Below are 24653 nucleotides of genomic sequence, written 5' to 3' on the forward strand. Positions count from 1 at the left end.
TGTGCAAAACATATTAAAGGTTGGGGTTTTTTTCTCCTTTTGTTCAATCTCTTCTCCAAGCTCTGTTAGTTAATCTGTTGGGATGAACAAAATTAAGATCAACAACCATGTACAGTGAAATTTGTTTATTGATATCTTACAATATAATATTAATACAGGGGTAGAAAACACATAGTAAGTAATGAGTACATGACAGACCAAGACTGTAGTACACTCCATCCACATAATACAAGAAGAAACAGAGGGGAATGTAATGGACAGACTGACACAATGACATGACACAAGGGAACACACAGGCGGTGTAGCAATAAGGTGGTGTGGCCCTACAGCCTCTCTCAAGATAGCTATGCCTTTATAACAACCAAACACATCCATCATACATGCAAACAGCATGCAGAGAATGGTTAGATTATTATGACCCCTAAGGCACAATTACCTTGAAATACAGTGTATTAAATATGTCAAACAAACAGCTTGTTTTTGTCCCTTATGTCATGCCAAAATAACATGAAACATCAAGATCAAATCATTGCTTTAATGATATGGTTTAACAAGAATTATCATGATCCTTATTGTACAACACTGGTGAGAGAAGATTTCATGGACAATATTCATGAAATTCTTGGCGTTTCCATACCATGACCCCTAAAAGCAAGATTCAATCAATCAGTTTCAAGTTATCTACAATTTCATAAAGTAGTAAACAAGGCTCATGTTTTGCTCAAAGACCAACTCATCTTACAAACATTTTGATTACCCTGCATAAAATGACAACATACTGGAGTGTACTATGTTGTAGCTATGAAGCAAATCTTCTATGTGCATGCAGGAAGTGGACATTCTGTAAGATAATCACTGCCGCTACACATGTCTAACTTTACTACTATTGTATAGTGCCAGAACAGACTGTCCACAACATTCTGGAAGAAGAGACTTTGACAGATCAGAGAAAGAGTTCATGGGAGAATAAATTGACTCTAGCCCCAAAGTACTTTGTACATGACTTGGCTTTGTTGCAGCTATTAGCAGGTAAAGCCTCCGAACTTCCAAACCATCCAAATCTTAAGAGTTGTAAGAACGCAAGTGTCTAAATTAACAAACTGATTGGAGATGTTTTTGGCAATAAGGTCAGCAACATTTCATAACCTTACAATTTATTTTTGAAAAAGTAAAATCAAGTTTAAAAATTTGTTCAATGATTTTTTGGGAATATTCCAGGTAATGAAAAATATGACACCTAGTTTAATCCAACAGTCTCTAACGTCTTCGAACTCGAACTGCCAACACATGAAGACAGACAATATCCTTAGTGTAGATTACAGTCTATAGTGTGTTGTTCATTATGTGATTGATAATGGTCAACATCACATTCTCAAAGACACTTTTATCACAATACAACAAATTCATTTAAGGTGTTCCAAAGGTTCATATTAATCATCAAAAATGGAAACCATTAGTTAGGATACATATCTTACTAAAACTTACCAAGTACGCATAGCCCAACACGTATATTAAAGGTTTAAATAATCATATCCATGAAGGTGATATGCGTAACCTTAATACTTTGTCTATATGCAATATAGGTACAAGACTAGATCACAAATCACAAGTGTAGTTCAAATAGATATCTTAAGGTGAAAGTTAAGACATGTCCTATGTACATCTGTGTTAGCAATGTTTAATACACCAAGCTAGATCTAGCTGAGATTCCAAGTGCATGCCACTGTTTGGCATGTTTGGTAGTAAAATCACCAACAGATACAGTTACATGGAAGTAAGAACATTTTGGAAAATAATAAAATTTGGCCTTTTTTTTGAAATAATCAATTTTCAAGTCACAAAACTTGGAGCATGGTCTGTCAATGAAATTTAAGACACAAGGGATTTCTTGTGAGCAAATGTACAAAGCAGATCAACAATGAATGAAGCGATGTGATTGCTACACTTGAGCAGACTCCCAGTAGACAATGACAGCACAGAAAGAAGAAATCAAGTAGTCCAGATACAGGCCAGCCTTAAATAATCATGTCATTGGATGATATTTATAAATTCAGTTTTATGTACAATATTAAAATTACATAATCATGATAATCAGTCACAAAGATCGAAATCCAAGCATCCACACACACAGTTGGCATATACACAGGTAGTTAAAACGTCAAATGTTCACTCGCACATGTTGAATTTGAATCTTGCGCTCATGGCTGGTTGTGACATTATTAAGTTGTTTTGGTCACGGTAAACTCATGTGTATTCTCAATCTTGTTATAAAGCGACAGTAGTTATACTGCCTCAGTACAACTTATCTTGTCCATTTCATCACATAAGCTTGTGTCATACCAAAGTCAGAATACTACTGTAGGTATATGAAGTCGTCTATCACTCTATAGACACTCACTAGTGGAAGCTTTAACTTCCCACAGCCTTACAAGGTCTGTCTGCTCACTTTACTCCCCAAGCAATGGCACAATCAAGAAACATCATGTAGTCAAAGTGTCCAGTGTCACTGGGTAGTACAGATTATCCGTATATATAATGTCGGACCCGAGTTTTGGCAGGAATGGGTTCAGTGTGACTGAGAGATCAACGTCCGTCATCCCCGCAGGCCTCTAGTCATTTGCGGATTTGGCGAGATGACCCGGAGCGCGGAGGCACTTCTTCTTTTGACGCACTCCCTCGTCTGAGCCCAGAGTTGATTGGTGTCATCATGCCCTGCTGCATCTGGACTGAGGACATGCGAGTGTGTTCACGTTGAAGTTCACTGGTAGGAATACCTCTGTGTAGTTTGGTGCTGGTGCGTCTCTCTCTTTCTCGGGATATTGGCCTTGGGGAGGTGGCTGAACAGAAACAAAAAAAGATCTCAAATTAGGTAAGTTCATCTTCAAATCCATGTGTAGATTATACACTACCACACCATAGCAAAAGTACATTAATGTTCACTGATGACAGTTTACCTGCAGGCCCCACAAATGAATATGAGTTACATGAGCTCCTTACCAGGAAAAGCATTCAAAGCTGGCCATATAAATTTTCAACGAATGTCTTGATATTTTGTGTCAAAATTTGTTTACCATTCACAAATCTGTCAAATCAGGAGAAAAATCAAATGAAGTTGTATGGAAACACAAATACAAACCCTGATTAGAAAGATTCTAAAACTAAGAATTTCTTTTCTCAATGGTGCCAATTTGTACAATCAACTTTTTCACAATGATAAATGTCTTCTGAACATAAAATCAATATAAAAAATACTTAAAAGATACTTATAATGTGTCAAGCACGACTGTTTGTTCAAATAGTTGTGTTCAACTTGTGCGAATAAATCTTTACACTGCTTTATAGCAAATCACAGAAACATTTTTACATACCAATAACAAACTAGTACAACTTCACTGAAACCATGAAAAGATTCAATCAACATGATTACCTTGTCAGGAACAGACGTCAGATGTTAGAAATATACTTAATGAATAATCTGCATTGGTAAACATCACAAATTGTACAGTTATATAGAAACAATTTATTTACAAAATGCACAAATACATAATGTACAACACATACTGAAAATGTGTTTTGTAACAAAAGAGATCAATGACTTTCTCGTATCAAAGATAAGGGAGAAACATTCATACTCTGCCCAATAAGATCGTACACTATGTTTTAGAATCCGAACAATATTTTGAGGTATATCTTACATTACCTGACCATAATTATAATTCAAGGTCGATAACGAATTTGTCTCCATGGTACCAACATGCTCGAACAAAGCATGAAACCCTTTACAGTAAGACTCCCTTGAATCTATAACTATCAAATAAAAATCAAGCACTAAAAGAATATTTATTCTTATTTTGTACTCACATTTGATACAAGAAAGTCTATCTGGCAAAAAGTGCATTGTTTTTGGCTTGTATTCGAAGATAGTGATATAAATGAACCAGATTAGCTCATCATTTTACTGTAAAATGAATGAAAGTAACGTCTCTTAAAGAACATGTATGTCTGGTAACTGACGTGGTAATGATACTAAATTTTGAAGGACAGGGTCAGAATGCTCACATTTATGTTAATGATTATGACAAATGGATTCTGAAGATAACAAAATTCAACACAACATTACAACATATTCTGTACTTTTCTGAAGTTACTTAGCGACTGAAAATGGATCTTTCACCATAATAAAACTTCAAATTACTCAGTGATATCAAAATTGCATTGTCTGAGTATCACATTTTGACATGTACTGTCATTTATATTGTGACACTAAATTTAAAGCATTGACATATTGATAATGACATGTACGTGTATAACCCTTTGGTATTCACAGCACCAATTACCACTGATCACAAACATTACTTTTCATACAATATTCATCACAAAATACAATTAAATTCTTGGTACAAATCTTTGCACATTTTGCCATTAACACTTCAGTGATAATAACCTTTTTAGCTTTAAAGGAGCAATCATATAAACAAAACTGTAGTGACAATGTATCAGACTCCATGATTTCCCATGCAGTCACTTTCAGAGTAAAAGCATTTACACGAACAATGTTAAATTACACCACTTTTGCTACTCTTATTCCTTACACTAGGTCTGATCAATTAGCAATGTAGTACCATCTCACTATGTTACATAAGAACACAATAAAATTCTTTTAGCACAATCACACCGAATATAATACAAATTTAATATAATAATATTGCACAATCTATACAAGCCTATACAGGTTTCACAACATTAGGTTCTAATCCCCACTGAGAAGTTATTTTCAATACACAAATGTTTTCTACTCACATATAGTTAATTACTATGTACCAGCTGCAGGCTTGCCTACCCCAGGAGGATCAGATCTCCGTTTCTTTTAGAATGTTAATAAATATGTGAAAACGGATCATAAAGAAAATGCACAAAAGGTCCACAGGTAATGTGCAGATTACAATTTATATTTATCCTAAAAGAACTCCCCCAAAACACAAATTCCGTTTTCATACATTCCTAAAATCTTTTGCACAAAACACTGACAAATCATCCTTCACCTCCAAGCACAAACATTCATTCTTTGGATTGAACTCACAAGCACACAATATGAAACAAAAACCTTCAGTGAAAAAAAATGAAGAAAACACTGAAAATGTTAGCCTCTCTTGTCATTATATGAAATATTATTTGGTCTATATTAAAATAGTACAAGCCAATACAGCTATCCAATGTGTTCTCTTTAATCACTTGCAGTTACAAATCAGAATGAATGTTTTGCAATTCATTAGCCATATTATTCCTGCACAGATAAAAAGTAAATTAACTGAAAGTGTTGATATCTTTCTTTCAAACATGTACAAACTTCATTTTATTATTGTCAGCAAGATTTAAAAAGTTGTTTCACAAATGCAAAAAAGAATCTTTCATAATGCCTTCCATACAATGAATCATCTTTGTACATCCTGTAATAAATAAGAAATCTTTGACAAAGGATGAATTCTGGTACATCTGGTACATAAACTTCAGGAGTAAGCTTGATGAGCCTAAGTACAACACTTTAATGACAGGTCTCCCCGTTCAGTGGCATGGTAAAAGTTAACACTTGTACAGGCTGTTTGAAACTGTAGCTCTGACCTGAAGCAAACACTGGACCTGGGCCTGAACAGACAGACCAACAGGTAGACAGCTGAGATGAATGCTGGATTGTACGTTGCCACTAAGATACCTCCTTCACCATGTAACACAGAAACAAGAACTGTAGAAGGCTGATGTTGTCAACACAGTGGCCACAAGCAAGTCAGTAGTCATGAACCAAACCCTCACTCACTCAGCAAGGCATTGGTTAAGGTCTTTGTTTGAGCGGTGCACCCCGCCCCCTCCCATCTGCAGCAACCCGGCGTATTTTTGAGCCATCAGCACTACTCCCTACAGGCACAGGCAGTCCTGATCCCTTCATACTAAGCCTCCCTCCAGATGAGGGGGTAGCCAACCTATCACTGACCCTACTGTCTGTAACGCCCTCCTGTGACTCGGAACCTTTTGTTGCTAGTGACAACCGTGCAGGCAGCCTATCTTTGGGCCGAGACGGCAGACCACGAATGTCTGAGTGAGGAAAGAGAGAAATCAAGTCTTACAAAGCTGACGAAAAAAGTCTCAGAAAGGAAAAGAAAGGTTTAGCCATTATTTATTTGGATCATAAAGAAATAAACAAAATTACTGGCCAAAATAATTCACACTTATGCAAAATACAATGACATTACTTGTGGCAAAATAAACGCTTTATCAAAAGAAACATTATATCCTTACTTCATAGGCATGAAATAATGTGCCACTGCGGAAATAAGATTTGTGGAAACAAGGTACTGAAAAAAAGCATGCATAGCAGTGAAAAAGGAAAAGAAATTGAGCAATATAGGGTGCATGCAATAGAGACAAGCAATACCAGGCACCAAATACCATGCAAGGCGTGCTGGCATCATAGATAGATATGCTGTAAGTCAGCAGGAAGGCGTTAAGAGACTATGATGATTGTGCTGATGATGACAGTAATTGATGATTCATCATAAGATTCAAGAAACTGCAATGAAGCTAAAAGATGACTACCGAAAAGTACTTTTACAGAACAGGATATTTTTGGGGGGAAATCTTCCAAGAAACCTTCATCAAAAGTTTTTACTGATCTCTTCTCACATGAACCTCACCACCAAAACTCTTGAAACTTGGACGATGTTATCAGTTAAATCTTTTCACTCGGATTATTAAAATATACTTCAGTCCAAACATATCTTTGGGTTTTGTCATAATATTAAATATTAGCTTACATGAAAACATATTCCACAACAACAACTAAAGGATTATCAATCTGTTTTCATTCTGCTGCATCAACTCATACATTCGAGAACTGTTCATCCCTTTCTATTGGGAGATAAGAGAATACAAAAATAGAAGCAGAAAAAGCAAAATCCTGTGCAAGATATATGACAAAAACTTTCTCTTGAACAAGAGCTACACCTGAAATTGAAGCAACTTTAAAAACAAAAGTGTCTCCTGATATTTACCTAGCATTCACCACTTGCACACACAATTCACAAACAAGATTTCCCTCTTGCTCTGAAGTCATTGAGTCACAATTCATCCCATTTAAACTTATTCAAAATGCCGAGCAAATCCTGGAAAATGGTGACTGAAGGGGTTGAATAAGCTCCCAAAAGAATCTGATATAATGACAAACTGCACAATCTTGAGAAAATGCCATGAAAGATTTAGACACGTCTAAAATGAAAGGTTACACTCCCGTACTTACTTCGCACCTTATGTTTTCACTTTCTCATTCTTATGCACAAACCAAAAAAGTCTGCACTTAAAACATCATGAAATTTCAATAATAAACATACAAGATTGTGCTGAAAGCATATATCTTCAACATGTTTTATATTCCATGTAATAATGTAATGGATGAAATGGGACGTGTAGTGATGGCATGATGCATCATGATGAGTACATGTACATGCCATGCAGAATATCTGGGAACTGATAATTCAGCAACTAGGATCTAATACACCCCATACCAGTTATGTCCTTTACCACCGGGGTACAGTAGTTACTTTTAATGTTCACTTCTTGTCTCATTTTTACACATATTCCGTAATAATAAGTGAACTACTGTTTCAATTGTCAACTGAACTCAAAAAGGGTTGTTATACTTCTCAAACACATCATTGTCAAATTTTCTAACATATCTACACCATGGCAAAATGAATAAGTTGGCATAATACAAATTTGAAATTGGGTGGTAAGCCAACACCTAATCTACTTTTGGGTTCCATTTACAACAATCACTCAAGATAATCCTCTAAAATCGTAATGATAATCCACAGAAATGTATGAAAATGAATGTTCAAGAATAGATTTTGACCCCTTCAAACCAACTGAATATTTGTTATTGGTATATTCTTCATATTAAAATATCAACAGTGACATATAAGACTGAAATCACACTGAAATATTCTCAAGGAGCAGATGTGGTCAACTGCAGTAATTCACAGTGAAATATTACTGAAAAGAAACATTTCTGCAAGTATTTGATGCATCCATGGGTAAACAAGAACTAACCAACATTCTATGTATTCCCAAACTAAAATATATGGACCCAAAATGAAACATTACTTTTGTAATTGAAATAATGATCATGAAACATCAATGGATAACCTTGCCAATGCCAAAGTTGTATTACAAAATACTTCGGTAACCTAAATGTTTCTATTAACTCCAACACAATTAAGGGGATTGTGGATGGTTCTCTTTCCCTTTATCAAAGTTCCAGATTGGGAAAACCATGACTAATGATGAAGACAGCATGCTTTGAGTACTAAGAGTATGTTCTCTTTCCACAGAACTTGACAAAAATAACATGCTTCATGGCATCAGAACATGTCAATAACTATCAAAGTTTCCAGAATAATTTGCTGCTATAAGATCTGAATAAAATCCATTCCAATGAAGTTTGAACTTCAACATTTTATCTCATACTGGCTAGCAACCAGTTAATGCCTTGCTGTTGTTTATGAAATATTTATTGACACAAAGTCGACAGAACGAAGAACTGATTAAACTATGAGCAAAACTATATTTTCATTCAAGACAGTTCCAAGTAAAAGTAAATTTCTGTCATAAAGCAATGAGAGGGAAGAGACAGAACTTTCCCCTTGACTAACTGTACCATTGTTTTAACAGCACATGACATGTGATCACAGGCACCATTTCAATTATACAAATTATATTTGATATTATCTCTGATATTCCACTCCTTAATTTTATACATTTAAATACATAAGAAAATGTTTTCATTCTTCTGGCACAAACCAATATTCAAGCCTATCTGCAACACTGTGCTTCATGATATTTAAAGGGTAAGTATTATTTAAATAGCCAAATAAGATTTTTATTGTTGCAATTGACAAAATGTGTATCATTGCATGGTAGGATTGCTGTTTACTTGACACATCTTTCTTAAGTTGTATTTGAGCCCAGTGTCTCTTATTAATTTTACCAGTCCACTTCTTTTCCATGTTCTTAAAGATAAAAACATGACTATGCGTGTGTTTGTTTTTCATTTTTTATAAGAATAAACATATCAAATTACAATCGAACATGAAATATCAAATAACAGTAACTGTTGCATGTCAACCGTCATGTTACCAAAACTAAATCACAACAGTTTGTTTGGCTTTGTAGTACTTGTACAGTTATTAACTGTTAATTATACTTTCCTTTTTTTTAGTTTTACGAAATAGTTCTGTTGCTCTCGTGTAGTCGAAAAGATCCCGCCATATATCTGGAATATTGCTGAGTGCGACGTAAAACTAAACTTAACTCGAAAGGATCATCTGCATTGAAATTGATACAACTTTTTGTAAAGACGTTTATTTTAGTCGCAGCCTCACAAATTCAACAAAACATAACATCCACCCCCAGTTGTTTATGATTGTCATACCGAAACCATGGTAATTCCTCTTTCTACTCATTTCTTGATTTTCTGGATTTTGTTTCACGGATTGTTTTGCTGGAATCTAAAGTTGATTCTTTTGTGTTAACATCTAACTTTCATTTAGAACCAAAAGAAAACAGAGCGTTGTATGCCTTGAAGACTCCATTGTCAAACTGTATCTTAATTATCCCTTAAGTTTTTTTACTACTGGCCCCAATAAGAGTATTGCTGTCTGATACATTATAGCCTCACGCCAAAATGCCTCTCATATCATAAACATCTGGGTCAAGGCTAGGCGAGGCGTCTAGCCAAACACAATAATCATTTTGGGTTGTTACGAAAAGTAGACAGGGAATTCCATACACGTATTGCATATGGTGCAGCTCGATAAATTTACTAGACAGTTTCCTTAAATCATAACAGTTGCTGGTAATTTTCATTGCCTATTTGGTGGAAATAATTTAACCAGGTAAATCTATTGCCAGTCCCCAGGACTTGCTTGCCATAAATATACCGGTCCTTTGACGTTTTATCGCTTAACAGAAACACTGTCTGAGCAAGGTACTTATATGGTGTGGGTTTCATTTCCAAACAAATGTCAGCTTCATTCATTTTTGGAAAAATATTTGAATCTTCGTATGTGCTCAAATGGTATGGACTATTGGCAAAGAACACTGAGATTGATAATCTTTAACTAAATATAGATTCAATATTGATCAATTACCAATTAATATCGGAGAAGTAACTTTGAGCAAAATTGCCAAAATAGTCTCAAAGAAATTATCATATTTCATATCACTAGTCAATGGTGGCATATATATGCATGGATTACTAACAAAACAGCATTCTGAACATGATTTAGAAGCAGCCCATAAATAAGGACCTAACCTTGGGTATTGTGCAACTTCATGAGCACTATTTTATTTCATCATAATAATCTAGGAACATTATTCATGAAACATATTACTCTTCATATTGATAATCATTAATAACTCTTCCTATCAACAATGTTTTCGATTATTGATAATTTTGGCAAGTCCTATAAAATGGGATGGGTGAGTGTAGGTAATTGACCCTCAGTGATAACTGGTTGCTAGCAAGTACTGGTATCCTGATACGTTTTCCAGTTGATATATTCTTGACACAGGGAGTAACAAACGGTTATAAGAATTAAAGTCCGGTGGCAGTCATTGTAAACTTCATTTGCCAAAAATATCTACATTAGGTCGTTCAATTATGGAATGATGAACTTTGAGAAAGCTGTAACAAAATGAAATTAATATGTGATGATAGCTAGGACATACTACTATCACTTTCTTTTGGGATGTGTTGTTTATGAAGGGAAAAATACATATCTCAGCCCAAAAGTTATACCTTACGTTTTGCCCTCATACACTGTTAAATGTATGAAGTGCAATAATAACACATATAGAACTGTTGTTTGATGTATGTCCTGCAGCATATTTCATTTTGATCCATTTTTCAAATATTGATTTAAAATAGGAATGTACACCATTGTACATGTCAGCAGATATATGAGTATCAGATGTATGCACTTAGTATGTGCACATGAAGTAAAGCACTATCGAAGTGTGCTTGAAAGTATTTTGATATCTTAACATGAAGGTCAGATTAGTCAGCAGATACTGCGATGTACATGTGTTGTTACATGACAAAACACAAAACATCAAACCTTTGAGTCCTGTACCTTATTGACAAAATGTAAATAGTTTTTCCTTTCAAGTTGAATGGTTGAACAAATATTTTTCTTAGCACAAACATAAAGGTAAGAGTAGATACAACGAATGAACATAACCATCTCTACTCTCCCTGAGAAAGTTAATACATACGACAAACTATGTTTAGTAATTCAGTAAAAGTTGATGGATGAACATAATCTGACCTTCACAAAGTGTGTATTTAATGAGAGACTGAGAAAATAGAGTATGAAGATTATGTAGCATGCATGAATACAGAAAGGATGTTGTTACTCACAATTGAAATCCCCTGCAGGTGGCACGGCCCCAACTCCTAATTGATCACTGCGGACTCGACCTGGAAGTGCTGTGCCCTGCAATGCCCTTGATGTTGAGCTATGTAACTTCCTGTCTCTATCCAGGTCCTCAGCTCCTCGACCTCCCTATAAAACAAGCGCTACGCAGTAAGAACAGCCAAAAAAAATGGAATGAACATGCAAGCCTATACCTATTACAGAGTCTCATATGGCCCAAAGTTTTAGACAAATAAATATTGCGTGTAAAAGATGACAAGGGGGGAAAAGAACCTGAACATGTCACTATTTTCATGTATGAAGTTTGTGACTCACTTTTTAAGTTATACATTATGGACTGAGGAAACGTTTGACTTCATGGCATTTCTTGGCATAACTGGGTTTTCCAGAAATTTCCATTCTACTGATATGGGTTTGAGTCCTTCTTTGCATTAAGCATTTAATGTTAAGGAAGAAATTTGAAGGACAGGTAATGATATTTCTCATGGATAGAAATTTAATCATTATATAATGAACTTGAAGGTTGAAGAAAGTAATCAATGATATAACTTACACTTACAAATTTTAACATATTCCAGTCAAAGACGTAATCATATGTGAAACCCTGTCTGTGGAAGAGATTACGGAATAGCTGCCGTAAGTAAGAATAGTCAGGTTTGTCGTCAAACCGAAGAGACCGACAAAAATTCAGGTATGTGGCGAATTCCGCTGAAAATAAAGAGTCAAAACATAAGCATTACAATTGTTTTCCCCCATAACCATTCCCATCAACAGAACATTTGAAAGTTCTTTATGAAAAACATTTTCAATTATTATTTTTTTTTTTATGAACTGACAAATGTAAACCATATCCATGCCACATAAGAATAAGTAGTCTAAAAATTACAAGTGAATTTTCTGTTAGTTTCTAAAACTGTTGCTTCAAAACTCAAAGATATCTTTACACACACACAACAAATTGAAGAGGATTACCCAAGACAATATGATCAATTAAACCTACATGGGAATCCTTTGCACAGTTCCTCGATTGGCGTAGACATTTTCTTTTCACTGATTCTTTCATATTTTTGTCTTTTGGTGGCTGCTTTCAAGCCCTGCCAGGGCAGACTTCCTCTAAGGAAATACATGAACACGTATCCTAATGATTCCATGTCATCTCTTCTACTTTGTTCTGAAAAGAAGGAAAGATGATTTTACCCATCACAGAAAAGCACCAAACTATACATCTACATTTTCAAAGTTTTCCGTTTCCCAAAATATTTACAACATTGAATGGCTTATTTCTGGCATTAATCCAAACTCATATATTTTGTGAAAAACCATGGTCTGACGATGGAAACTGTTTTCTTGTATCGAACCAGCATGATATTTAAGTAACTGGTACCTACCTATTCCTAAATGTGTGTTTATACTGGCGTATCGTGCTGTTCCAGTGAGATTCTTGTTTTCCCTGTATGGTATGTGCTGGTGTGTACGAGCATCTCGATACTTTTTGGCAAGACCAAAGTCTATAATATATACAAGATTGCCTTTCTTGCCAAGGCCCATCAGGAAGTTGTCTGGCTTAACATCTCGATGAATAAAGTTTTTTGAATGTATGTATTCAATTCTGCTGATCTGAAAATTAAGTCAAAAAGAGAATGAGGCAAAGGTTATCACATGCAATAAACTTATTTCAATCTTAAAATAGCTCATTATTCAGGATGTAACACTATATAAGTGAAATAGTGGTTTGCTAACCACATAAGTGCCCCTCTATTCTAAAATTCAGTTTCTGGAACTGGATAGTCCTTTGCTGTCATTTATCTGCAATATACATTGTAAACTGACAATAACCTGATCAATTTACAAGATTTGAGATTGGTTACATTTGTATTGGAAGTATTGATTTTAATTGGTATGAGTGAGTGAGTGAGTATGGTTTTACGACACTTTAGCAATATTCAAGCAATATCACAGCGAGGTCACCAGGCATGGGCTTCACACATTGTACCCATGTGGAGAATCGAACCCGGTTTTCGGGGTGAAGAGCGAACGCTTTAACCACTAGCCTACCCCACCGCCCAATAATTGGTATGTGGAAATTGGATAAAAGAATGAAGTCATAAGTCTTTATTTTGCACTTTAACATATTTATTCATTTATAGATATTTTCATACCTATCACAACTAGTGTTACCTTATCTTCACAACATTAGGTCACTGATAGGGAAGATAACTTCGTGCATACCCATGGTTTCAATTGTCTGCACGTTACAGTCCAGATGACCCACATAAAACTGGACCATACAGATTAATGGCACTAACTATATCTGACATAAACATAACAGTTTTACTGTCATTTAAATGTATGGACAGAAAAGACCTTTTTATCACCACTTATCCTAAAATATTTGTCTTAAGTAACCCTTTATACAATGTTCAGTAATGGTGTCTGCAAACAAATATCCAATCTCACCAATTGATCTGCCAGTAATAGCACTGTTTTAAGACTGAACTTCCGTGAGCAAAAGTTGAAAAGGTCCTCCAAACTTGGACCAAGAAGCTCCATCACCATGACATTGTAGTCTCCCTCTGCCCCACACCACTTGATTGTCGGTATGCCCACTGAAACAGAGTCAAGCGGACCATGCTTCACGTACCTTACAAACATCATTGAAAAAAAAGAAGAAAATATTCAGTCCATCAGGATGAAAGACTGCTGTGAAACTGAGAGATGAGACACAACATGTTTCAACCATTTCTCCATTTACATGGCCACATATCAGGCAATGAACACAAATGTTTGTGACATGTATCTTCACAAAAGAAAACGAAACAACAGCAGGGCTTCCCTAATCCCATGATGATTCCCCAGCAAGTATATCAAGGGTCTGTGTAAAAATAATCAATGAGAATCTAAGGGAGAATGAAATATATTATTTGGGAGGTGCATAAGGACAATTCTTTCATTAAGTAACGATGAATTGAATCGAACATAACCTTTACAAAACGGATATTCACATGTTCCAAAACACTAGGTTTGATAAGAATGGAATGCATTCCTCTACTAATAAAACACAAATAGCAATAGTAACAAACAATAGTAACAAACAGGTCACAGACAGCATCACAATTACAAAAACATCTTACGGTGATGCTAAGTGTATAACAATCACAAATAGTGATCAGATATACCACATCAATGTTCCAATAGTAAGTTTACTAAGTGATTACTAATTACTTATGAATTGAAAATCACCATTGTCAAATCTAAATAAGTTATTTTTATAACATACACTTCCTATTTCTCAATATTTAATCATAGAAATAATTTTGTTAGGCCTAAAAAAAAGAGAGTTGTGGTTCCGATTACCCGACTGACCCTTGAATTCTGGTGCCGACCCTATCTACTTTACTTTTTACTTTAAAAAAAGTGGTATCACTGGTATGAATGAAAAAAGCTTTCAGAAACCATTGCTTTTTCCTGGCACCGACGGACATTGGTCATTCTGATAGAGAAAGTCAACATGATGGCCGCAAGCTTATATGAATAAACAATTATACATTGATTAATGTGTTATAAGTTTTTATGTTACTTCAAAAAAAAACTACAAAAAAATACAAAAAAAACTACCTACCCTAAATTTTAAAGAGGTGTAATTGGAACCACAACATTTTTTTTATTTGGCCTTATTGTTAATATCATGCACAACCATGAATTCAAGTTAGGTAGGGAATGTGTGGGACTGGACAACAATTAATGCATAAAACAAACAACAATAATACAAACTTTCAGACCTTGCTGACAAATTTATGATATTTTTTATGAGACTGATACAATAAATATTTAAATGAATTAGAAAAAAGCCACAGGTTACATCTGACAATCATTCAGTGAAATTTAATGCAATATTCAATAAATGTTAACCAAATATACACAAAACAGCCATGACATCTGTATGCATCATCCTTTAAATTACTCAGCATCTTTAAATATTTCATGCCAAATTCTTCATCTCTCATGCAAAACTGAAAACGTATTCACAAGCAACTGAGGAAAAAGAAATTATCAGCACCCTGACCTTAAATTCAATATTTTCAGTGATATCAAAATTGTTTTGTTCTATAAACTGCTGAAAATCTTATATTCCTCCCATCCTCTTCCCAATTCCTCAAGTGCTTTAATAATACATGCAAAAGTTGTTAGTTTTTTTAGATAAAAGGTTTTTGAAATTAAACATCTGGGGGCGTTTTTCATGATAGCCTGTCCATAGAAAAATCAAGCTGTACCCATAAATTGTTTGATAGAATGTGGTTATACATATCACATGTGGAAGAAAGCTATACTCAATTTTGAGATGACTGATCAATATTTTTTTTCAAGACCGATTATAAATACAGGACAAACTCACAAAGATCCCACTATTACATTAAAATAAATAGATAAATAAATAAATAAATAAATTTGTCATGTATGTTGCTCCAGACACTTTCCTACAGATATCATAATTCCAACTTTGTTCATGTATAATCAAAAATTTAACTGGCATGTCATCATATATTCTCATGAAATTACTGGCCACTGAAATATTCTAATTAACCCTGACCAGAGAGACAAGCGTTGACATGCTTCCAGTAACGGGCTGGCCAATGCTGCCTCTCGGGCTGCCAAGGTCCAGGCTGTCACCAGTCCATCCAGCCAAAACATTGATTAGATCACCCTAAGGTTAGTCCATGCAGCACTACAAAGAAATGAGAAACTCTTACCACCTCCCTGCATCATCCGATATATCTTGCTCTCGATGTGGAGCTGTGGGTGCTTGGTCTTCACACATTCTAACTTGATAGCTACTTCTTCTCCATTGGAAATGTCAGTACCTTAAAAATAGAAAGTAAAAATAAGCAATATATAACCTTTGAAAAGCTACGTACAAACAGTTGCCATTTCCAAACTACAAATATTTACCTGAGTATCAATATGTTAGAGTGAGGTGAGGCGAAATAGGGTTTAACGTCGTGCTTGAGAATATTTCGCTCATATGACGACGTGCATGCGTGTGTATGTGCGGCTGCTTGTACCAGCCCAGACTTAAGCTGGTTTTATAGTGTTAGCCCACTGAGATACCATGCCGCAGTGAAGCATGAATACCCCACTCAGACACATTATACTCCGAGCCGACCAATCCTTGTTGTACCCATTAATGCTGAGCACCAGACAGGGACCAACAAGTACCATATTTTAACGTTATAACCACTACACCACGGAGGCGGTCAATATATTAGGGAGGATTCACTGTAGAGTAATTAATACTAATGATTGCAAATGTATTGAGTAATGAAAATTGGACACAGCCACACAGCTTCTACCATGTATCATATCTGAATAGGAACATCATTTAAGTAGATGTGCAGCTGATATATTTTGAATGACTTTATAGTTTATGAAAAAAATTAATATCCTACCCTTCTACCTAAATTTTAAAGAGGTGTAATCGGAACCACACCATTTTTTTTATTTGGCCATGCCATTTAAATTCACACTTTTTCACCAATGTTACTGTAAACTAGCGGTCCAAGGATAACAAGGTGGTGATCAGATCGTGATTGTTGATAATGTGTGAAAGTGGTGAAATCGTGGTTGGAGCGAAAAACGTACCCTCACGAACATGGTAAGCGGAAGTTGTACGCACATGGAATGGGGTAAAATAAACAAGCCAGTTTGTTGACATGTGATCATCCAGCTACAATAAGTATGATATGTAGCGAAACAAAATATATTATCCATTTTCTGTCAACTACACTTCATTTCGAGGCGTGAATAGGCACAATATGATTGCGAATTCTTAGAACAATACGGACCGAAGTTGTAATTATTGGTAACTGCCAGTTGTCTGTGGTCAGAGTTGGCCGCGATTAGGACCCCATCGCAGGAGGTCCACTTATGTATGAAACATACCATTTTGACACTGATTTTAAGGGTCAAGTTAGGCCTGTTTATCTATTGGGTCGGCTTAGGCCTAAAAAAAAAAGCTTGTTCGATTTCCCGACCGACCCTAAATATTCCCGCCGAGCCTAACAATTTTACTCACCACATAATAAATTAAATTTATTTTCTGACACATGACGGCTGGGTTTCAGATTGTCATCGGCCTTCGGTCATAGTCCGATAACATTTTCAAATGACCGACTATTTTCTTACTAATTAGGACACTCGGGCCGATCGATAATTTCGATGTTATTTTCACATATTGGACCTAATAAATTACGAACATTATCATTTACGAATTCATCTTAAACTAACCACGAAATCTTGATCATGTTTCTGCGGCGTGTATGTATTCACGCATCCATTTTTATCACACTAAGCTACCAAATGTACATGTAATGGATTGCGCGATTGGCTGCTATTTTAAGCATTGGACAATCAGAAACGGGCTTTCCCGACCCCACCTGCATGTAACAATGTTTCAAGGAAATCATTAAATAAATCGAATAAACTAATGAATAAAATCAACAATAGCATTCATAAAAGTTGTCAAGCGTACATATAAAACTACTATTTCCATCTTTTTGTGCGATCATGCAATGCGAGTCAAGTCACTGACAAGTGACATCTTCGCCGCCTCAATCTTCACGCTTTGGACACGATGTTTAATGGGAAAATATATGCATGAAGCATTTTGTCACAGGTCTTAACCTAGCACGATACGTCCAATAAGTTGCATAATTTACGTATACATAGCGATTTCGTGCTTAATATGTTCGAATAGCATTATTTTACCCAAAACTTTCGCCTAAATATAAAAGTTTTAGTTCACGAGGACAGTATCCATTGCCGTAATATGATTGGCTGCCTCATGTCACGTGTCTGATTTTGACCAATCCGCGACTCTTATAGCAGACTGTGGCGAAAAGCGTCATTAGAAACCAATCTTTATCCAATAACATCGCTTCTTACAAACGTGAAAATACTCTCAGCAAGGGTATAGTGATATTGTTGATGTTCAGAGCTTTCGAACGATACCCGCCATCAAACGATTCGCCTCGCATGTTATTCATACGAAGCTTCGAAAACGGAGGTATTTTCCGTTGTTGTGTCATGTTACCGAGCGGAAAGCAACTGATATCGGGAAATAGGCGACCATACATATTATTTAAGAAATCTGATTACGTAAAAATGAAAATATAAAAGAAAAAGGCACGAGGATGTTATGACATGTCACAAATGAAAAAAAAAATCGCCATAGTTTTTGCTTCTTTTGTGATATTTCTGGACATTATAAATGCTTGCATTTTCATTAAAAACTCAATTTATTTAAGTTGTAGTTGTATTATTTGAAAAATGTTAGAAAAATAAATTTCATATTTATCAACAGTGGGATTAGATCTTTTAATTTTGCTGTATATCTAGAATCCAAGTTGCAACATTAAATGTCATTAACATTTTAGTTATATGATGGCATTGGGATTTAAAAAATGTCAAAAAGAGCTTTAGGTCAATGGCCTATCGCCAGACACCCACTCAGGACATTTGTCCTACTGATTTTTATAGGCTTCAAAATCACTGCATCATGAGTAATGTAAAAATATTTTGCAAAAAAACCCCAAAAAACCTACCTACCTACCCTAGTTCTGAAATGTAGGAAATCGTAACCATAACATTTATTTTTTTTGGCCTTATCTACGGTAATATATGGTACATATCCATATGGTTGGCTTTTCTTATATATATTTTATTTTCATTTACCACACTAAAACAATAGGAATAAATCTATATGATCATACAATGACATGGAGAATCAGGTATATGTGATCATAAAACGCACTTCCAAAAAACAATTATACTCAGGATGTTCACCAACTGTCTTTCAATGGCTACTATTGTTTCAATAACACTTCTATTCTTGTACATAAGAATACACTGACTTCAGACCTATCTGATATCTGACTGAAAGTATATATAAAAAATTAACCCTGGTATGTGTTATTCATAACAATCATCAGAGATCGGTGATTTTACTTATTAGACAAGTTTATGCTTCTGTGTTCTAACTTCTATAAATGTATGGGAACATGTCAACATGTACGTTTTGCATTAAAATCAAGTTCCTTTAATCAAGCTCTCAATAACAATAATTTAGCTTGAGATTAGTTAGAAGGTATACCTTCAAGTGATCGGGTATATATTATCATTTAAATTTGAGCCACAGGCTTACAATGTAATAAAAGCTGGGACACAAATTTCACGCTAGAAAAGCTCTCCTGATTCAGTTTGTCTATAGATTACATCCCTGCAAATGACACTTCAATGCCAAGCTTATTTCCAAGGATGCGCACATCTGAAAGTACTAAATGAGCACTGAATGGAAACTGTGCTGTTAGTGTTATTTGCAGAGCTCATAAGAGTAACAAAACAAGAAGACAAAGTCATCAATATCCCCCGCTACGGCAAAATACTCTTTATGAATATGTCTACTAGTTATGATTATGTCAAATGTTTTGGAGTGTATACAGCAAAGTGGAAGGAGAGTATTGAAAGGTTTTTAAGATCTGCTCCAGAAATTCAGTTGAAGCCTAACTTGTTGCCATGGAAATGCAACAAGATGACATCCCTCATAGTCACAGCCTAAGTCATATTTCCATGGAAACCACAAAAAATAAAATTCATATCTGGGTCAAACCCCCCAAAGGCACATCTAGTGATCATGCTTGATATGTGTACCAATTCTGATGAAACGCATGTATAATTTAGGAGATCTGCTCCGGACAAGATGACTTCCTCATAGCCACAGCCTAAGTCACGTTTCCATGGAAACTACAAAAAGTAAAATTCACATCTGGGTCTAAACCCCAAAAGGCACATCTAGGGATCATGCTTGAAGCTGTTATGAAGTTCAAAATTTTAGGTATTATTGTATGTTTTTTTCAACTGTTTGCCATCAATAATCATGATCTTTGAACTGACATACTGCCAAGGCTGAGTGTTTGTCTGGGTAGTTGACAAATATATACATAGGAATAGAATTCCTACATATTAGTACCTTCCATACTAATACATGCATCATGAAAAAGTCTAGACTTACGGTTGGTCTCTGAATATATATAATTTTGATAGAGACAAACAATTGCCTTAAATTAATTAAACTGTAAAGGAACCCCTGTGAGATGGGAGATTCAGAGCCTGAAGAAATCTAAGCTTGCTTCATTTAGGGCTTTAGCATTGCAGAAAGGGCTAGGCAGAAGGGAAAATAATTTCGTTCAGAGACTGTGAAACAGACAATAAAAGTCTTCAGTGTTCGAGGTAGGAAAATAAAGCTTAGCGTTCCTAAAAGACATAGCCCCAAGAATCTTGCGTGTGCATGCACCGCAGGTGGGCCAAGCTCCTCCCCAAAAAGTAAAATTTCCTTGCATTTCAGAGCTTCTTGTCCTCATTTGTAAGTCAAATTAGCTGAGAGAAACTTTATTATATTTTGTTGTTTCCTTGGGAAAAATACGATTTTCGGTTACTTGTTCCCAGTACACAAAATGCTTTGAGTGCAGAAAATGCAGGTAGAGAATATCATGTGTGAAATGTAGATTTATTTGCGTGAAACACACAGGTTTTTGTGTTAATGCAAACACTGGTCTTGTTATGTCTTGCAGTCAGTAATCTGCACTCTCAATCTCAAGTTAGCTGAAGGTTGGCTTTTACACCTACATAATTGAATTTTTTTTCAAGATTATCCAATGGCAAATCCATATTTACATCTATTTTCGTGGTACTGAAATTCTGGGTTCATCAATGTACACAACTCCTTTCCAGCAGGAATAGAAACTGGAACTAGTCAGTTCATCCAATGCAAAAGTTACCCTAAACATAAGGTAAACCCTTTCCAAGGGATCCATGTACGTAACAGGTCCTTAATTCGGAATTACAGGTAATTTTTCATTTTAAAAGTACACATTGGCAGCTCTAGAGATCATTACCAATATAGGGTTTTACATAGCTCTTCGAAACTGGGAGTCCTGGGGACTGAGGGCATATGTATTCTGAGAGTCCATTTCCAAAATTGGGAGTCCATCAATTTGCATGAAATCAATGATCATGGATGCTTCCCATTTGATAAAGATTAGGTTATAATATGTGTTACTTTCAATGTCATTGGAATAATGATTGGAAACAGAATGTTTATATTTTAATATGGGATATCATTACAAACTCATAAAGTTCTTTTCCCAGAAAGAAATTATATTGCATCCACAAGGATGCACAGGATTTTAGTTTGGGGGTACTTCATCAAATTTCTGCGTCCAATATGCAGGAATCACACGTCCCGTAAACCCTGCAATACATTTATAACAAAATTAGTAAAAAGGGCAACTAAGTCAACCTGACAAAACCAAGTTTGCAGACAATAGCCCATTACCCCCAAAGCTAACTTTGCTCTGCTTGCAAGTTCTTTCTCCAGAGGCAACATAATGGGTCTAGGATTATCACGGGACCTTTCTGAATTGTAAACAAACAAACCTATTCTGAAAAACAAAACTAATGTTCCTAATGCATGCCTTTTGGAGTGCTTCATATATTGTTTTGCATAATTATGTAATTACTATTGTACACTGCAAATGCGAAGTGCACAACGATATAGCTTTACACATCTACTTGATCATACTGCAGCTCTCAGTAGAGATTTGATTACAGCATGTGCAGTCATACAACGAAAGGATATACAAAGGATAACTACGCAAACAGAAACAGGTTTTCACGTGTCACGGGGTATTTTCACAATGAAAGTGAAAATAGTTTGTTTATCTCTGTGTGTACATGTGCATTAATTTGAATGGACTGTGTAAAGAGTGATAATGCGGCAGTGGTACTAGGCTGGTCACAAGCAACTTAGGACAGGAGCGGATAATGTAGCCATCTTCATAAAATGTTATCACTGTCATCTAGGATTTCATAAACACTGGCATCATATCAAATTGAGCTTGAAATTAATATTTAGCAGGGGTGGAAATACCTTGAAAATTGCTAGTGTACTCCGGAACAGTGGCACATGTAAAATCTCTTGCCCTGATAATTTTTCCACTATACCGGCCGTTTTCTTGTTGATTTTTCAAAATAAACAACATAATTAACATTGGAAAGTCAACTGGACACCGGCACAGTGTGATATACAAATTTGCTAGCCCGACACAGAAAAAAACACTGGACTCGGACGTCGGGCAATGTGTTATTTCCACCCCTGTTGAGTAATTCCTCTGTAGGACAAAATCACAAGTTTTCTCTCAAGTTAGTCTTCATTAAAATCATGGCTGAAGAAAGTTATTCTGCAAAGTGCTTCGGCTGAACCTTATGGGTTTCGTTGGAGAACTGAAAGGTGTGACATTTGTGACCTGGAACTGTCAGCATACTGACCCTTTACACAAGGCCCCTGGCCCAAAGACTAGTAAATTTCAGGAAGAGTGACTGCGACTTTTACAATCTGGTACCTTGCAACTCTAAAGCATTTAATTATTGTCGAAAAGCAAAAACAAACTTGTTCAATGAAATATATTAGTAAGCTAACAGTGAAAAGTTCCGAGGATAATTTTGCATTAACTTTGTTAGAGCAGCAAGTAAATAATAAACTCAGGATCACAAAACCAGTATCAGGGTAAGTGGACACACAATGAAACAGGTCACCACTTTTGACAGTGAAACAGGTCACCACTTTTGACAAGTATTTGTTACTGGGACATAATCAAACTGTTGTAATATTGATCTTTAAAAATCCAAAACGACTTGTGAACTAGTTGATTTGGTTCAGGTTATCCACCCATTGAACAGAGCAAGTAGAACAAGGTACACAAACTGGTACTAGGATAACCGAATATTATCTGCTGTTACAAGTATCTAAGGCAGTATGATTTCAGGCTTGCTAGGAGAAAATTCTTCCCTCTATTCTGGCTAGTTTCCCTGTAATTAATCTGACCTATACTTAAATTACATTTTCTCCACTGACTGCTTTAACAGCTGAGAAAACACAACATGAATTCTTTTTATCTTGCAATGGAGAAAGTTTGCAGAAAAATGTTGTTTTTAATTTTTAAATTGTACACGACAGCTGTCATAATAACAGGAGTGACACTTTGACAAGCAATTAGACTTGGAAGCTTTTCACATTATCATAATAATTTTTACTATTTTTTTCAGAATTTGAGAATGTTAGAATAACATGATTATTTCTAATATATATGCATATAAGATCAAAACGCAAGATACCTATCCGTCATAGACCTCCTGTTAAAACATGCGCGAGGGAAACATAATCTAGATTGACAACAGTCCTGTGAGTTTCCTCCGGGGATAAACAAACGTCAAATGACCAACATTATACCACATCTCCTCTAAGATTCAATTCTTTTGAATATATAAATATCTTGATGTTCAAAGGTCATGCTAACGTATAAAGAAACAGATCTGGTTGCAATAGAATGATCTGAACATGAGTAATATTTCGTCTACACGATCATCTGTTGTTTCGACAATGGCTACCAGTCAGACAAGAGCTCCACCTTCGTCTGATCTGTCAAACTGCGGTTTGACACATACTTACCCAAATAGATATCGCCGAATGATCCACTGCCTATCTTTCGCCCTAGACGATATTTGTTGCCAACCCGAAGCTCCATCTCCGCTGAAAACAAGAGGGGAATGGGATAATTAGGTATTCTCAACCAGGTCGCTGGAGAAACATTTTCCACTGATAAACAAAAACTACCAGAAAGGGTTGCGTTACAATCCAAGCTGCCACACTTACCTGTTCTGTGTAGGCTTCACAAAAATTGTCTCATTAGAAACCTAAGACATTAAGCCTTTGCTAGGTACTAAACAGACTCGGTTATTTCGGACTGTACTTGATAGATGCGTCCGATTATAATTCGTTCCATTTTGACCCTAGCACCGCCATTATTTACTTCCATCGGTTGGTTGCTTGACATACTACGCAGGCGCGATGCATCCACTTCCTGTGAAACTCCTGGATGACGCAAACATATTTCTTAGCATAAAAGGGCATAATTTCTGACATAATGAGAGAAAAAGTAATTTGTGTTTTTGAGATGCATTACGTAATTAGGTCATATTTCTAATGTACATACAAAATATCAGCTCAAAATGCATAATTTTCTGTAATTTGTAAATAGTTATAAAGTGTAAAATCTACTG

At 35.6% G+C, this 24653-nt stretch overlaps 1 protein-coding gene across 4 annotated transcripts; it reads right to left on the reverse strand.

Annotated features, from left to right (window-relative positions):
• Positions 1 to 110: 110 nt before the first annotated feature.
• On the reverse strand, positions 111 to 24416 carry LOC124263813 (casein kinase I-like). 4 transcript variants are annotated; one of them, XM_046698546.1, is made up of 10 exons: positions 24247 to 24416; positions 24043 to 24123; positions 16232 to 16342; positions 13941 to 14089; positions 12872 to 13100; positions 12484 to 12654; positions 12043 to 12191; positions 11468 to 11612; positions 5881 to 6087; positions 111 to 2837 (listed from the first exon to the last, which is right to left on the reverse strand). In XM_046698546.1, exons 2-10 carry the CDS (start codon positions 24116 to 24118, stop codon positions 2614 to 2616), a joined length of 1461 nt encoding a protein of 486 aa, XP_046554502.1. In that variant the 5' UTR covers positions 24119 to 24123; positions 24247 to 24416; the 3' UTR covers positions 111 to 2613. The 4 variants fall into 4 exon arrangements, with proteins under 4 accessions (XP_046554502.1, XP_046554501.1, XP_046554500.1 ...); XM_046698545.1 differs by lacking the exon at positions 5881 to 6087 and having other exon boundaries at positions 12037 to 12191; XM_046698544.1 differs by lacking the exon at positions 111 to 2837 and having other exon boundaries at positions 3506 to 6087; positions 12037 to 12191; positions 16235 to 16342.
• Positions 24417 to 24653: the final 237 nt, after the last annotated feature.

Source organism: Haliotis rubra, unplaced genomic scaffold (assembly GCF_003918875.1).
Source record: "Haliotis rubra isolate DU_JTF1 unplaced genomic scaffold, ASM391887v1 Scf9, whole genome shotgun sequence".
NCBI classification, from domain to species: domain Eukaryota; kingdom Metazoa; phylum Mollusca; class Gastropoda; order Lepetellida; family Haliotidae; genus Haliotis; species Haliotis rubra.

Excerpts from the sequence above, each read along its gene's own strand:
- LOC124263813 (XM_046698546.1), bottom strand. The coding sequence starts at position 24,118 with ATGGAGCTTCGGGTTGGCAACAAATATCGTCTAGGGCGAAAGATAGGC. Across the intron at positions 14,090-16,231 it reads TCGGATGATGCAGGGAGGTG|TGGGCATACCGACAATCAAG; the intron begins GTAAGAGTTTCT and ends ACTCTGTTTCAG. Across the intron at positions 11,613-12,042 it reads ACTGGAATATGTTAAAATTT|GGAGGTCGAGGAGCTGAGGA; the intron begins GTAAGTGTAAGT and ends CTTGTTTTATAG.